General features: G+C 40.7%; 1 protein-coding gene across 3 annotated transcripts in view; it reads left to right on the top strand.

Annotated features, from left to right (window-relative positions):
• LOC127452227 (neurabin-2-like) overlaps window positions 1-16,938 on the top strand; it is a 77,386-nt gene that overhangs the window by 48,212 nt on the left and 12,236 nt on the right. For all 3 annotated transcript variants that reach the window (XM_051717573.1, XM_051717575.1, XM_051717572.1), the window contains one exon: window positions 6,180-6,315. In XM_051717573.1, coding sequence (XP_051573533.1) covers window positions 6,180-6,315 — 136 coding nt within the window. The remainder of the gene's footprint in view (window positions 1-6,179; window positions 6,316-16,938) is intronic.

Here is a 16,938-nt window from a genome sequence, read left to right as displayed (position 1 = left end):
ATGAATGTCTTTGAGTGGCCCAGCCACAGCCCGGACTTGAACCCAATCGAACATCTCTGGAGAGACCTGAAAATGGCTGTCCACCAAAGGTCCCCATCCAACCTGACAGAGCTTGATAGGATCTGCAGAGAAGAATGGCAGAAAATCCCCAAATCCAGGTGTGCAAAGCTTGTTGCATCATATATTCAAAAAGACTTGAGGCTGTGATCGCTGCCAAAGGTGCTTCAACTAAGTACTGAGTTAAGGGTTTGAATACTTATGTCAGTGTGATAATTCTTTTTTTTTTTTCTTTTTAATAAATTTGCAAAGTTATCAAAAATCTGTTTTTTGCTTTGTCATAATGGGGTATGGAGTGTAGATTGATGTGAAAAAATAATTTAAAGCATTTTAGCATAAGGCTGCATCATAACAAAATGTGAAAAAAAATTAAGGGGTCTGAATACTTTCTGAATGCACTGTATGTATTCTTCAGGAATAAAGAAAAACCTGACAAAAAGACACTCCTGTTTATTATATATATGTGTGTCAGTGGGAATTTCATTGACTAATACTCACTGCAGTTTGGCCTCTGAGTGAAGCAAGTTTGCTCATTGGATTTTACTAATTTAAACCTTTCCAACGAAATACATTTACTGAGCACTTTATTAGGAACACCTGTACACCTGTACTTATTCATGCAGTTATCTAATAAGCCAATTGTGTGGCTGTAGTGCATAAAATCATGCAGATATGGGTCAGGAGCTTCAGGTAATGTTCACATCACCCATCAGAATGAGGGGAAAATGTGATCTCAGTGATTTAAACCGTGGCATGATTATTGGTGCCAGATGGGCTGGTTTGAGTATTTCTGTAACTGCTGATCTTCTGGGATTTTCATGCACAACAATCTGTGGAGTTTACTCAGAATGGTGCACAAAACATCCATTGAGCGGCAGTTCTGCGGATGGGAACGCCTTGTTGATGCGTGAAGTCAATGGAGAATGGCCAGACTGGTTCGAGCTGACAGAAATCTACGATTACTCAGATAACCGCTCTGTATAATTGTGGTGAGCAGAATAGCATCTCAGAATGCTATTCGACAGAAAAACTCGTCGAAAATTGAGGCGGATGGACTACAACAGCAGAAGACCATGTCTAGCACTTTATTAGGAAAATAGTGTTCCTAATTAAGTGCTCAGTAAGTGTGTAACACATGGCTCAACTTTTTTATGTTTTTACCAACTTTATAATTGTTGTGATAACATTTGCTAATTATGAGAACAAAACAGTTCTAATTAAGTGACATATTTTGTTTGGATCAAGCAAGTGCATATTAGTTAGTTACGTTAGCTACGTTTATTTATAAAGCCCATTTAAAAACAACTGATGTTGAGCCAAAGTGCTGTACAATAATAAAAAGGTCAAACAACAAATAAAATAATACAAGAATAATAGCAACAATAATAATAGATAAGTACTAAATAAACAAATGTGTTAACAGCAACCTCAAATGCTAAAGAGTAAAAATGAGTCTTTAAGCTAGATTTTAAAATAGCAAGGGTAGGAGAACACCTTACATGAAGATGAAGGCTGTTCCATAATTTGGGAGCAGCCACTGAAAATGCCCGATCACCTTTAGACTTTAAACGAGAACGTGGAATGGAGAGAAATAATTGGTTACATGACCTGAGAGATCTCGGAGCAGGATGTATATGAAGAAGATCACAAATATATTGTAGGGCAAGATCATGCAAGGTCTTAACAAAAAAAGCAAAATCTTAAAATCAACTTGAACACTAACTGGTAACCAGTGCAGAGATGCCAGCACAGGGGTGATATGGTCTCTTTTTCTTGAACCAGTTAAAAATATTGCTGCTGCATTTTGAACCATCTGCAGATGTACAAGAGAGGAATGAGACAGGCCCACATACAAGGAATTACAGTAATCTAGCCGAGAAGTAACAAGGGCATGAATAACAGTTTTCAGATCTTTCCGTGAAAGAAACTGTTTTAATTTAGAAATTGACCTAAGGTAGAAGAAGCTTCCTTTAACAACGGCACTAACCTGTTTATCAAAGAGCATTGCAGAATCAAAAATGACACCAAGGTTCTTTGTTATGCAAGTTAGAAGATAAAGGACCTAACTGGTTACCAATGCTCAAGATGCATAAAGGAGAACCAAAAGCAGTCACTTCAGTTTTATTTTCATTAAGTTGAAGAAAATTATGTGACATCCAACACTTTATGTCCTCAAGACAGGATAATAGATTACTTAATGAACAGACTTGGTAGATCTAACAGGGAGATAGAGTTGTGAATCGGCAGCATAACAGTGATATGAGATTGTATTTTTGAAAGATAGAACCCAGAGGAAGCATATACAGAGAAAAGGGTAGAGGACCCAAGATGGAACCCTTTGGAACACCGTATGTAATGGGTGCAGAGGATGAAGAAAAACCACCAATGCTCAGACATAGTTCTCTCTTTGAGATAGGAGTCGAACCATTTTAACACCAGCCCTTTGATGCTGACAACACTCACAAGGCAATTTAAGAGGATATGGTGATCCATGATGTCAAATGCTGCACTGAGATCTAATCAAATTAAAATGGCACCATTCCCAGTGTCGAGGGAAAGTAAAATGTCATTTGTTACATTAAGCAGCGCAGATTCAGTGCTGTGCAGTGCCCTGAAACCCGATTGAAATTTGTCAAATAAGTTATAAGAATTCAGATAGGAATAAAGCTGTAAGAAAACGACATTTTCCAAAATCTTGGAAATGAAAGGCAGCTTGGAAATCGGTCTATAATTGTTAAAAACAGTGGGGTTAAGGTGGGGTTTTTTCAACAGGGGCTGGAGTACAGCATGTTTAAAACTGGCAGGAACAACTCCATTACTCAGAGAGCTACGCTAGCGGCCAAAAGTTTGGAATAATGTACAGATTTTGCTGTTTCGGAAGGAAATTGGTACTTTAATTCACCAAAGTGGCATTCAACTGATCACAAAGTATAGTCAGGACATTACTGATGTAAAAAACAGCACCATCACTATTTGAAAAAAATGTCCATGTCCAGCAGCCATCATTCCAACACCTTATCCTTGAGTAATCTTGCTAAATTGCTAATTTGGTACTATAAAATCACTTGCTATTATATCAAACACAGCTGAAAGCTATTTGGTTCATTAAATGAAGCTTAACATTGTCTTTGTGTTTGTTTTTGAGTTGCCACAGTATGCAATAGACTGGCATGTCTTAAGGTCAATATTAGGTCAAAAATGGCAAAAAAAGAAACGGCTTTCTCTAGAAACTCGTCAGTCAATCATTTTATTGAGAAATGACAGCTATACAATGCTTGAAATTGCCAAAAAAACTGAAGATTTCATACAAAGGTGTACACTGCAGTCTTCAAAGACAAAGGACAACTAGCTCTAACAAGGACAGAAAGAGATGTGGAAGGCCAGATGTACAACTAACAAGAGGATAGTACATCAGATTTTCTAGTTTGAGAAATAGACGCCTCACATGTCCTCAGCTGACAGCTTCATTGAATTCTACCCGCTCAACACCAGTTTCATGTACAACAGTAAAGAGAAGAATCAGGGGTGCAGGCCTTATGGGAAGAACTGCAAAGAAAAAGTCACTTTTGAAACAGAAAAACACAAAGGTTAGAGTAGGCAAAGAAACACAGACATTGGACAACAGATAATTGGAAAAGAGTGTTATGGATCTTAACCCCATTGAGCTTTTGTGGAATCAGCTAGACTGTAAGGTGCGTGAGAAGTGCACGACAAGACAGCCACATCTATGGCAAATGCTACAGGAAGCGTGGGGTGAAATGTCACCTGAGGATCTGGACAAACTGACTGCTAGAATGCCAAGGATCTGCAAAGCTGTCATTGCTGCACATGGAGGATTTTTTGATGAGAACTCTTTGAAGTAGTTTAAGTTCTGAACATTTGTTCTTTTTTTTTTTTTTTTTTTTTTTTTTTTAATTGTAATGGTCATTTTTCACGTTATTAATGTCCTGACTATACATTGTGATCAATTGAATGCCACTTTGGTGAATAAAAGTACCTATTTCTTTCCATAAGAGCAAAATCTGTACAAACTTTTGGCTGCCAGTGTATTTCTTATGGCCAATGAAATGGGAGCAATGGAAGCAAGAACATTTTTAAAAAGTTGTGAAGGTAAGACATCCAAAGGATAGTTAGCAGGTTTCATTAAAGAAACTATTTCTGATAATTGAGACCAGGACATAAGCTGAAAATGATCAAATGAGCTAGGTGGTGGTGAAGGCTCTGAAGGATCAGTAATAAAGGGCACAATATGTGATCTAAAATCCTGTATTTTATCAACAAATAATTTAAGGAAATCATCACAGATCTTAGAGGTATCTGCAGGAAAAACAGCGGAAGAAATATTCAGAACTGCATCAGTTGTGTTAAAAAGAACTTTGGGCATATGGGCATTCTTGGCAATCAGCTCGGAAAAGTAATTGGATTTAGCATCCTTAACAGAAATTTGGTAAAGCTTTAAGCTATCTCGGAATAGTTCAGAACATACCTGGAGTTTCTCCTTTTCCACTTCCGTTCCGCCCTCCTACACTTCTGTTTAACAGAGCGGGTATATTCATTGAGCCAAGGCCAATATCAGCTTTGTTAAAGGGATTCTGAGGCCTAAGGGCAGAAATAGAGTCTAAAGTAGAAGTATAGGTGGTGTTAAAAACTTCAACCAACAGAGTGGTGACTGAGCAGCTAGAAATAACATCCGTAATATGTGAAAAGTGAGTAGAGGTATAAACATCAGAAAATTGCGAGGCAGTGGACGAATGAATGGGCACGAATAGCGCAAGGGCATGGGTAATGTAGGCGGAGGTGATGAGAGCACTGATTCAAACACCACAGGACAATGGTCGGAAATGCCAGCATCCAATACATCAATATTAGTTACTGTGAATCCAGATGTTAATATAAGATCAAGGGTATGACTTTTTAAATGAGTTGGACCTGAAACTAACTGTGTGAGTTTAAAAGTTCCACAATGCATAAAAAATCTTTAATGAGAGGTTTAGTTGCACAACAGACATGTTAAAATCTCCTAGAATTAACAGCTTGTCACAGCGAGGCAAAAAAATCAGAAAATTCTAAAATTTAAATTTAAATTGTTAAATTTAGGGGGTCTGTACACTAACACCCGGAATATAGGGCAAGATAAATCGATCATTATAAGTTCCACTTCAAAGCTTGAAAACTTTAATACTGGCAAAAGTCTGCAATTAAACTGATTTTTTTTTATTTATATTTTATCCTCTTTTCTCCCAATTTGGAATGCCCAATTCCCACTACTTAGTAGGTCCTCGGTGTGGCGCGGTTACTTCCCTCAATCCGGGTGGCAGAGGACAAGTCTCTGTTGCTTCCACTTCTGAGACCGTCAATCCGTGCATCTTATCATGTGGCTCGCTGTGCGTGACACCACAGAGACTCTGCATGTGGAGGCTCATGCTACTCTTCGCGATCCACGCACAACTTACCACACACCCCATTGAGAGCGAGAACCACTAATCGCGACCACGAGGAGGTTAAACCATGTGACTCTACCCTAGCAGCCGGGCCAATTTGGTTGCTTGGGATTCGAACTCGCGACTCCAGGGGTGGTAGTCAGCGTCAGTACTCACTGATCTATCCAGGCCCCAATTAAACTGATTTTTGAAGAAAGTGGTTAAGCCACCACCACGGCCAGTGGTCCTAGGAGAGCTCAAAAAGGCACAGCTCATGGGGGACAGTTAGCTAATAGTTTCCTATTAATTTATTACTTAATTGTTATTATTTTACATTTTTTTTCTAGGGAGTGAGGAAAAGCATGTTTAAGCATGTTTAAAAAAAAAAAAAAAGTACAAAACCTGTCATAAGTACTAAAAAAACAAGCTGACAAAAAGGTCTAATGCAATATTTTGGGATTATAAATTAGAGACTTGTTAACAATCTTAGTGGGCCGGTCATCTTTGACCGGGAACACAAAAGGTGTTAGCACAAGCTAACACAACACAAGGGTTAAATAAATATATTTTTACTACATTATACTTTAAACAGTATGGTATGCAATGATGGAGTTGAAGCTAATCAACCAGCCTCCTTTTTGGTTGCATATTGATCTAGTCATACTTCTGCCCACCTGATTGGCTGGTGTTTGTGTGGTGCAGGTTTGTAATTGGCCGGGAGAAGCCGGGAGAGCAGAGTGAGGTGGCCCAGTTGATCCAGCAGACTCTGGAGCAGGAAAGATGGCAGAAAGAAATGATGGAGCAACGCTACAACCCCTACATGGAGGAGGACGAAGAGGTGAGGCTTTATCAGATATGTGAAGGAGCTTTATTCAGTTTGGTTTCAATCTATACTTAATATAGATGGTATAGACTTTAAGTAGGAATGTCCCAATCAGTGTTGGATAACGTTACTTTTAAGTAACTCATTAGAATATTGCGTTACTCCTTAAAAAAAGTAACTTAATTAGTTAAAAAGTTTCTTTTTATGGAAAGTAAAGCGTTACGTTACTTTTGCGTTTGTAACAAATGTTCAGGTTGGGCAGATAAAGGAGGAAGTGGGAACCAGTTTATTCACAAATAACCAGCAATCGCTGTACAGCTTCACTCAAAACATAAGACGGCTTTTCAGCGTCACTCAAATAAGCAGTCTGCTTTTCAGCTTCACACAACACAAGACTCTCCCTAAGGGAACAGACAAGAAGACTCTGGTCTGTCTCTCTCCTCTCTCTGTGTACTGGCCGTCTTTTTATCTCCCCCGAATCTCACTGTGAACATAGAGATGGTAATTAGTTGCAATTCATCTCAAGTGGATGTCCTTACCGCTTTCTCTCTCCCCAGATGGGCGCTCAACCATGCCCTCACCTCTACATACCCCCACAGCCTGACTCAGGCTGGTTGAACCGTCCGGACTGCCCACTGCCCCCCCTCTTTTCTGGAGAGGAAGTCCACGACAGCCATTTGTGCCCCCGGTCTGTGGACCACCTCGAACTTAAATGGCTGGAGTGCCAGATACCAATGGGTGATCCAGGCATTGGCATCCTTCGTGCAGTGGAGCCATTGGAGTCGTTGCAACAAATAGTAGTGAAGAGTGAGGACTGCCCACTTGATGGCCAAACTCCTCCTCTATGGTGCTGTACTTAGTCTCTCTCATAGAGAGCTTTCGACTAATGTACAGCACCGGGCACTCCTCCCCCTCCACCACTTGGGACAGAACAGCACCCAGCCCCCTGTCCGATTCGTCCGTCTGCAAAACTAAATGGAGAGAGAAATCAGGGGAATGCAGAAGCGGCCTGCCACAAAGTGCAGCTTTTACCTGCGTGAAAGCATGTTGGCACAACTCTGTCCACTGGACAGGGTCTGGGGCTCCCTTTTTAATGAGATCAGTCAGCAGGCTGGTGAGATCAGAAAAAGTAGGCACAAACCTTCGATAGTAGCTGGTCAGCCCCAGAAACAGTCTCACATCCTTTATGGTCTTGGGTCTCAGGCATGTCGCGATCTCTGCGGTTTTATCAATTTGAGGTCACACCTGCCCGTGACCCAAGTGGAACCCCAGATACTGTACCTCCACCCATCCAATTGTGCACTCTTTCGGGTTTGCTGTGAGCCCCACTCGTGACAGCGACCGCAGAACTGCCCCCAGATGCCGCATATGCCGCTGCCAATCATTAATGTAAATAATGACATCATCCAAATAAGCAGCGGCATACGCAGCATGGGGTCTGAGGATTCGGTCCATAAGCCGTTGAAACGTGGCCGGGGCCCCAAACAAACCGAACAGAAGGGTCACAAATTGATGTAATCCAAATGGTGTGGAGAAGGCCGTTTTTTCACGGGACATCGGCGTTAAGGGGATCTGCCAATATCCCTTTGTCAAATCCAGTGTCGAATAAAAGTGAGCCGAGCCTGACCAATCGAGCAGTTCGTCAATACGAGGCATTGGATACGCGTCAAATTTAGATACTGCATTGACCTTTCTATAATCCACACAGAACTGGACAGAGCCATCACTCTTAGGTAAAAGAACCACCGGGCTGGCCCAATCACTGTGGGATTATTCTGTTACGCCCATATCATGCATGGCCTTTAATTCTTCCCGTACCACTTGTTTCTTGTGTTCGGGTAAGCGGTAGGGACGACTACATACCACTACCCCGGGGGTTGTCTCGATGTGGTGTTTTATGAGATTAGTACGGCTGGGGAGAGGAGAGAACACGTCAGAGAATTTATTTTGCAACCTGGCAACCTCCGTAAATTGTGACGGTGAGAGGTGGTCTCCGCAAGGGACTGGGCTGAACTGACTGGCTTTTAGACTCACCTCCGGGCCGAGCTCCTCCCTCTCTGGAACTACCGTCGGCAAGGATACAGGGACCGCTTCTCTCCATGGTTTTAGTAGGTTGAGGTGATACATTTGACGAGCCCTGCCCCTATCTGTACGCACTACATCATAATCGACTTCCCCAACTCGTGTGACCTCAAAGGGCCCTTGCCACTTTGCGATTAATTTAGAGCTTGATGTGCGCAGCAATACAAGTACTTTAACTCCCGGTGCAAATTCCCATAGCCGAGCTCCCCGTTATAGAGCTGGGACTGATGTTCTTGTGCCTGTAGCAAATTCTTCTGTGATAGTCGCCCCAGTGTGTAGTTTTGCTCTCAGGTCAAGAACGTATTGAATTTCATTTTTGCTCTGTGAAGGTCCCTCCTCCCAATTTTCCTTCATGACATCTAACATGCCATGGGGCTTACCATATAATAATTCAAATGGGGAAAACCCCGTGGAGGCTTGCGGGACCTCTCGTACTGCAAATAACGGGTTCGAGCCACCTATCCCAGTTCCGAGCATCTTCGTGCATGAACTTACGAATCATGTTTTTTAAGGTCTTATTAAATCGTTCGACCAAGCCATCCATTTGTGGATGGTACACGCTTTTCCGAATTGATTTTAATCCCTAATAATTCGTACAGCTAATGTAGTGTACGTGACATGAAAGTAGTGCCCTGGTCAGTGAGGATTTCTTTCGGAATCACCACTCGGGAGATTATTCTGAACAGTGCCTCCTCAACACTACGTGCTGAGATGTTGCGAAGAGGCACTGCTTCTGGGCATCGCGTTGCGTAGTCCACCAGATCAACACAAAGCGATGCCTGCATGCTGACCATTCTAATGGCCTACGAGGTCCATGCCAACTCTGTCAAAGGGAACCTCTACCAACAGAAGAGGGTACAATGGCGCTTTTGGAGTGGCTGGCAGATTCACCAGCTGACATTCGCAGCATGTCGCACACCACCAGCTAACATCCCCGTGAATGCCCGGCCAATAGAAACGGGCCATGAGACGGCTTAGTGTTTTCCCCTGTCCCAAGTGACCTGCCATAGGACTATGATGAGCTGCCTGGAACAACATTTCCCAACGGCTCCTTGGTACTAATAGCTGGGTTGTATCTTCTTTTGTCTGAGCGTCCTGCATCACTTGATACAACTGATCATTTATAATTGAGAAATACGGATAAGAGAGTGCAATGTGCGGCTGAAGGCGCTGACCATCAATTACTTTCACTTGGTCAAACATGTGCTTAAGAGTCTCATCTCATGTCTTGTCTCATGTCTGCTTCAGAAGAAGCTCCAGGGCTGGTGAAGCCTTGGCTTCCCCCTCCCTAATGTCATCCTGATGCGGAGCTGATGTAGACGGCCCCGGCTCTGCCTCCCCTGTCAGCACATTGCACACCCCACACTGTCCCACAGTATTACAGGACCCATCCACACACAACCCCTTTAACAATTCAGGAAAAGCTGGCCAATTAGTAAACAAAATTAGTGGATGGGTGAGGCGGGAACTAACCAAGGCCTCAATGTTATGTTTTTGACCCCGAAATGGAATAGTGATGGTCACTGCAGGATAATCGTGAATATCCCCATGCACACACCTCACCTTCACCCAATTATTTGAATCCAATGCCCCATTTTTAACCAAGCATTGGTGAATAGAGGTTTGGTTACAAACTGAATCCACCAAGGCTTGGTATGTACCCCCCCAATACTCACGGGTATTTGGTACATCCCGGCTCAATCGGGGGCAGCCTGTGGAGTGTCGGGGACCCGGATCACCGTCCCCACCTCCATCACCAGGCACTGTTCGCGGACGTGTCCCGGCTCCCCGCAACTCCAACAGACCAGCCCAAACCTCACACCCACACCAGTGGCGGCAGCTTTCCCCCACCTGAGAGGAAGAATGGGTAGAGCCGGGGAAGAGAGAGACAGGAGTGTTAGCACACCTCTGAGGCCGGGGTACCGGTCTCGGGGGATTGTTCCAACGTTTCTGGAACAGGATAGGTCAGAAAGAAGGAGGGGAGGAGGGGGAGGGATAACAGGGAGAGAGAGAGAGAGGCTCGCCGGTCCCTGGGTACAACGCTAAATGGTCCTCTGCCAACTGCACTGCTTCATCCAGCAACTCTGGTCGGTGGCACTGGACCCACTCCGCAGTTCCTTTCGGTAGTTTGTCGATTAATTGTTTCAGTACCACGAGATCGATGACACCCCCGACGTTGCTGTTGAATGAAGGCAAACAGGTGGCCGACTTCACTCAGCATCAGGGTTCAGAACCGCCAGCGGCCGACCCGCTGCAGGATGGCTTTCTTCAACTCAGGGTACCTCAGAAGTTTGTCGACCGGATGTTGTTAGGCCGCGAGTTGGGCCTCCCCGGTCAGCAGCGGTAGGAGGTGGACTGCCCATTGCGCCTGCGGCCATTCCAGAGCTTGGGCTGTGCACTCAAAGAGCTCCAGAAAGTCCTCCGGCTCATCTTGCGCCCCCATCTTCACCAGCGTCACATGGCGGTTCGCTGCTGCCAGGGTCACGGCATTCACACAAGTTTGTTTTATTCACAAATAACCAGCAATCGCTGTACAGCCTCACTCAAAACATAAGACGGCTTTTCAGCGTCAATCAAATAAACAGTCCGCTTTTCAGCATCATTCAAATAAACAGTCCGCTTTTCAGCTTGACACAACACAAGACTCTCCCTCAGGGAACAGACACGAAGACTTTGGTCTGTCTCTCTCCTCTCTCTGTGAACTGGCCGTCTTTTTATCTCCCCCGACTCTCACTGTGAACATAGAGATGGTAATTAGTCACAATTCATCTCAGGTGGATGTCCTTACCACTTTCTTTCTCCCCAAATGGGCGCTGGACCATGCCCTCACCTCCACAGCGTTATTTTTGCATTACTTTTATTTCTCACTGCTATGCTATGCATTCCATACAAATAAGCCATGCATTGCATACAAGAGACATTACAGTTCATGCTAGCTACTGTACAACACTCTTGTCAAAACAACATACTAAACAAACAGATAATTAGAAAGTCTAAAATCAGTAGGTCTTCACATCATATTTATAATAAAGACTCAGTAACAGGAATATGTATGATTTGTTTTTCCATTGACATGGCAGCCAACATGAATAATGAAGAATAACCAGTGTCTTACCAAATGCAACAAAGTTCAACATCTGAACCTACATCATATGCGCGGTGCCCATCAACAATGCCAGAGTCAACTTGAGATGTTTTTCAGAATTCAGTGGGGAATGCCAATCTAACATTTTCAATGAATAAGTCTGATGAATACATAAATATTTTTCACTTATGTCATCTCAGTGCAAGCTTGTTTTGAGTTGATCCACGGTGTGTACTGTGGACAGCCTACTGCAAACGCAGTATGCATTTTTAATGCTACCAAAATGTCATAAAAACGGTACATTTCACAAATCACATTACTTGTCTATTATAAAACAAAAATGTAGAATATTTTAAGAAATTAAGACATTTTGTCTGCGTGCACAAACCATGTAGTAAGTTGCTTGCAGCCGCTGATCCAGAGTCAGCTTTTCTCATCCCATTCTCCTTCTTTTAAATGCAGCATACATGAATCAGTCACGAGAATCAAAGTTTCACTTACCCGAATGTTACATTTTTGACAAAATGTTGCCTTATGAGGACACATTGTGACATAGTGATTGTCATGACAACAGCAAAGTTTATGATGGCTGCAAAAAACTCAACCACTGCAAATGATGAGTACAACTGGATTCCACTGAACTGTTCAGATTTACTTTCCTTTACCAGCAATATTTAGCAGTTTTTAAATCATAAATCTCAGGACGGGTTAAAAGAAGACTTGTTGTACTCTGCCCATCACTGATAAGCATGGCTCATACTCTCTAGAACTACAATACCCATCATGCGCACACATACTACAACTTAATTGTGCATCTCTGGTAAGCCTCTCACTCTCTAGAACTACAATGCCTATCATGCACTACATCTCCTCCCCGAAGTTTGCACACTTTTACTCTTGATTTATCACAATACAGGGAAAGGAGAGGTGTACAAAAGAAACACGTTATTTATTTAAAAAGTAACTCGGATATTAAGGTCTGAAATAAAAAACAATCGCGTTACTTGTTACTCGAAAAAGTAATCCGATTAAGTAACGCACATTACTTATATTTCTTTACCCCCAACACTGGTCCTGATACCTATACTGGTATCAGAATCGGGTCTAATACCACACTCGTACTTGTGCTCGTAAAAATGCTCCGATACCAGTAACCGATACCATCTGCTGTACCAATGTCATTATGTAAACAATCAGTGCACAAATTTGAATCACGTTATGTCCTAGTAAGTTATTTAACAGCAAAAGCTGCAGTTAAATTGCATGCTTCAAATGTGAGCAGAGCACTAGTGAATGTGTGGAGACAGTGTTATGCCGACACCGGCTGCACATACTTTTTAAAGCTCCTCCTTGGCTCCTTGGAAAACACCATCATTCGTTGCAGATGACCGTGAACAGAGTGCAAATACTTTGTAGTGCGAGACACATACAGATTACATATTTAATTAAATAGCAGGCTTTTGCAGTTTAATAATCACTTTGAGTAACATAGCGACTGGCTTTTTTTGTACTGTAAAAACTACCGTCATGACACCGAAACACTTCAAAATAAAAGCTTAATTTAAATGAAAAAAAAAAATTACAGAAATATTTCACTTTTGTAAAGTCAGAATCAGAATGAGCTTTATTGCCAAGTATGCTTAAATACACACACACAAGGAATTTGTCATGGTGACAGAAGCTTCCAGTGCAAATGCAACCGTATATACATACATATATACAAACATATACATTTAAACATATATACATATAACGAAATAAAAAATAAAATAAGATATAACAGATGAAAAAAGATAAATATACAATAGAGCAATAATGTTGTTAGAATATTTTATATACAGATATACAGTTATGTGCAGGTGATGAGTAATGTATTGAAGAAGAAATAGGATATGTTAAAGAATATAAATGAAATATGGATATAAGTAGGAATGGATAGACTGAATATTGCACATGGTTGTATTGACAAAACGAAAGTATTTGGGGGCAGTTTTAACTGTTGATGAGGTGGATGGCCTGAGGGGAAAAAACTGTTCCTGTGCCTGGCTATTCTGGTGCTCTGTAGCGCCGGCCAGCTATGTAATAAATTCACTATACGTATCACAATATGTAATATTCACTGTATTACTACTACTTCTAATAATAGTAAATCAATGGTAATTTTATTATATTTAAGCAATATATCTCACATCTGTGAAGCTCTGTAGTGCAGCACTTAATTTGATTATAAATTCAATGCTGTATTTTGGATTGTGCTGTGAGATTCTGTATATAAGCACTTCATTTGATAAACAATTATGTAATATTATGTTTAAAATTAATTGTTATATTTACATTCATTCATTCGTTTCTTTAAACACCGTTTTGATGATAAAATTGAAATGAGTTCAGAAAAAAATAAAACAAAAAAACAGGTATCGGCGAGTATCCGAAAGAAAAAATCGATACTCGTACGCGTTCTCTAAAAAATGGTATCTGGATATCCCTAACTTTAAGAAACATTTCCAGCAAGAAAATATAAGAAACATAACATTTCATCAGTGCTAACAGAATTGCAGTTACAACCGAAATGGTTCATGGCAATGTATCAACACGTCATTCACTGTTTTTCTGTTAGGTTTAAAACATTCAAAGCTCATAAATAAAGGCATGTTTTCTCTTTTAATGCAACGTCCTCGGCTAACACAGTTTAAATGCATTAATCCAGTTCTACACCTTAATGATAGGTAATTAGAAGTGATTTTGGTGTATTCAGTGGGGAAGATATTGTTTTATCAAGACAATCTTTTTTAGAGGGAAATCTTAAAGCAGTATTTGGGAAGTAATCACAAAATCACAATAATTAGCTGTTTCAACTACACTGCGCTTTTAACACCTTCATGCGTCATTAAGCAGTTCATCCTGGACACATCCCATAATTCTCCTCCACACTTGCCTACATCGCCATGGCGTGAAGGGAATTGATTAATAATTGAGATGTTGAGGATTAGCACTTCTCACATTGGGTATTCTTGAAGATCTTGGGTGTAAAAGTGAGGGCAGAGTTCCATGGTTTGATTTGCCAGCTCAGTGCCCCCTCAGTGCATTCTCCTCCGCAACGCTGCGTTCACGTCACTCTGATGTTGTCTTAATGTTTGAGAGGCGCCGAAATAGTTCTTCACCCACATGGCACAGTTTAGACGGGCACATGGGCTCAGGGTCCGTGTGGGCTGATGACAGGAGAACTGAGATAGAAAAAGCCAGGAAAAACAGAAGCCCATGTCCTAAATGATAATATTAAAATCTCTTCATTTATGAAGGGGTCTCAAATTAAATGAATTGAAAAAATTAAATGTTATAATAATTATTATTATTATTATTACTATTATTATTTAAACATTTTATGTTATTGTTTTAAAATAAATTAATTTGTGTTAATAAAAATCAATTAAATATCAATATATTAAGTTTTTTTTATGACACCTGAAATATAACATAAATGTAATAATTGTATTTTATATAATATAGATTTTTTATTTTTTATTTTATTATGCATTGTATTATTATTATTATTTTAAATATATAATTTTTTTCTTATTTTTAATAATAATACATTATTTAAAAGGCTTATTTTTATTTTGAACATGCAATTTATTTATTTATAATGCACTGTATATGTTTTATTTGAGACCCTCGTAGACACACCTTAAATATTGAGACTCCATATACAAAATGAATACATATATAGTTTAAAATTAATTAAAAAATACATACTAAAATTAAATATACATACTAAAAAATAGAGATTAAAATCTCTATTTATGAAGGCATCTCAAATTAAATTAATAAAAAAATATATAATTATAATTATTTTTATTATTCTATTATTATTTTAAAATGTTATATTATTGTTTTAAAAAATAAATAGTATTTTGTATACTACATTTTATATGTATTGTTTTATTTTTTATTCATGAGACTCGCTTATACACGCGTGAAATATTTAGACTCTATAACAGCTTTTAACAGGGAAAATTAATTTTCTGTGAAATGAGGGTCACATTATATAGCATATTTGTTTATGTATTTGCAGTTTAATTTGTGTGTGTTAATAACCTTATCATTTACAGTATACAGCATATATATTACTTATTATATATATTTCCGGCACTGAACAAAATGCCGTCATTCTTTACTGTTTTCATGTAAATAATAGTAATAGTACTGCTCAAATGTAGAACAGATACTAACGTACAAAATAAAAAGATTGTAAAGGTTATCATTAACAGGAACAAAACGTTTAAATAGAGGAACCAAGAATTTCGGTCATTATAAGTGTTGTGAACTGTATGGCCACTTGCCCAATACGAGTTTACACTGTTCACTCATCCAGACAGGAAGTCATCATACGGCGTTTGCCAGCCCATGCCCCAACTTGCAGGGAAAGTCCATTGTTAAAAAGATGTTTGTAATAGCTGTGTATTTGCGGTGTAGAGTCTTTGGGGTCAGACTAAATGCAGTTTTGGGATGTCGAGAACATGGCGGTTGTTTTATTTCAGATGCAGTGGGGGTTCATGGTGGTGTGAAGTTTCTCAGAAATACACAAGGGACTTCATTGTGTGTGTGTGTGTGTGTGTGTCCTGCTGGCTACCAACCATTTTAAATGTGGCACATCAGTGTATCCAGTGGTTGCATTTGATTCAGATTGCTTTAATCAGTCTCTTCATCTTCCTACAGCTGCACTGTCAATTCAAAATGGTGGTTGGCCAGTCACTGGTTTTTTTTTCTGTTTTGTTTTGTTTTGTTTTTTTGCCATGTCCTGGCATTGGTCTTCCCTTGGTCCAATTGGTTTCTGCCTAGCTCAACTCTGACATCTAGTGGTCAACCTGTATAAACCTTCATCCAATCATCAAGGTCACAGCATCTCAAACCCCAACATTATGGATAAACTTTCCCAAGTTAATATATATATATTTTTTTTTGTTTGTTTTTTTTGGGGGGGGGGGGGATTTTTCCCCTTTTTCTCCCAATTTGGAATGCCCAATTCCCAATGTGCTCTAAGTCCTCGTGGACCCATAGTGATTCGCCTCAGTCCGGGTGGCGGAGGACGAATCCCAGTTGCCTCCGCGTCTGAGACAGTCAACCCGCGCATCTTATCACGTGGCTTGTTGAGCGCGTTGCCACGGAGACATAGCGCGTGTGGAGGCTTCACACCATCCACCGCGGCAACCACGCTCAATTCGCCATATGCCCCACCGAGAACAAACCACATTATAGCGACCACGAGGAGGTTACCCCATGTGACTCTACCCTCCCTAGCAACCGGGCCAATTTGGTTGCTTACGAGACCTGGCTGGAGTCACTCAGCACACCCTGGGATTCGAACTAGCGAACTCCAGGGGTGGTAGCCAGCGTATTTTACCACTGAGCTACCCAGGCCCCGTAGATATGTAAATCTAGCTTTCAGTTGCAATGGAAAAAAGGTAATTGTT

Source organism: Myxocyprinus asiaticus, chromosome 14, assembly GCF_019703515.2.
Source record: "Myxocyprinus asiaticus isolate MX2 ecotype Aquarium Trade chromosome 14, UBuf_Myxa_2, whole genome shotgun sequence".
Lineage (NCBI taxonomy): Eukaryota > Metazoa > Chordata > Actinopteri > Cypriniformes > Catostomidae > Myxocyprinus > Myxocyprinus asiaticus.
Note: the sequence above shows the minus strand (reverse complement) of the source record. Positions and strands in the feature narration are given on the sequence as shown.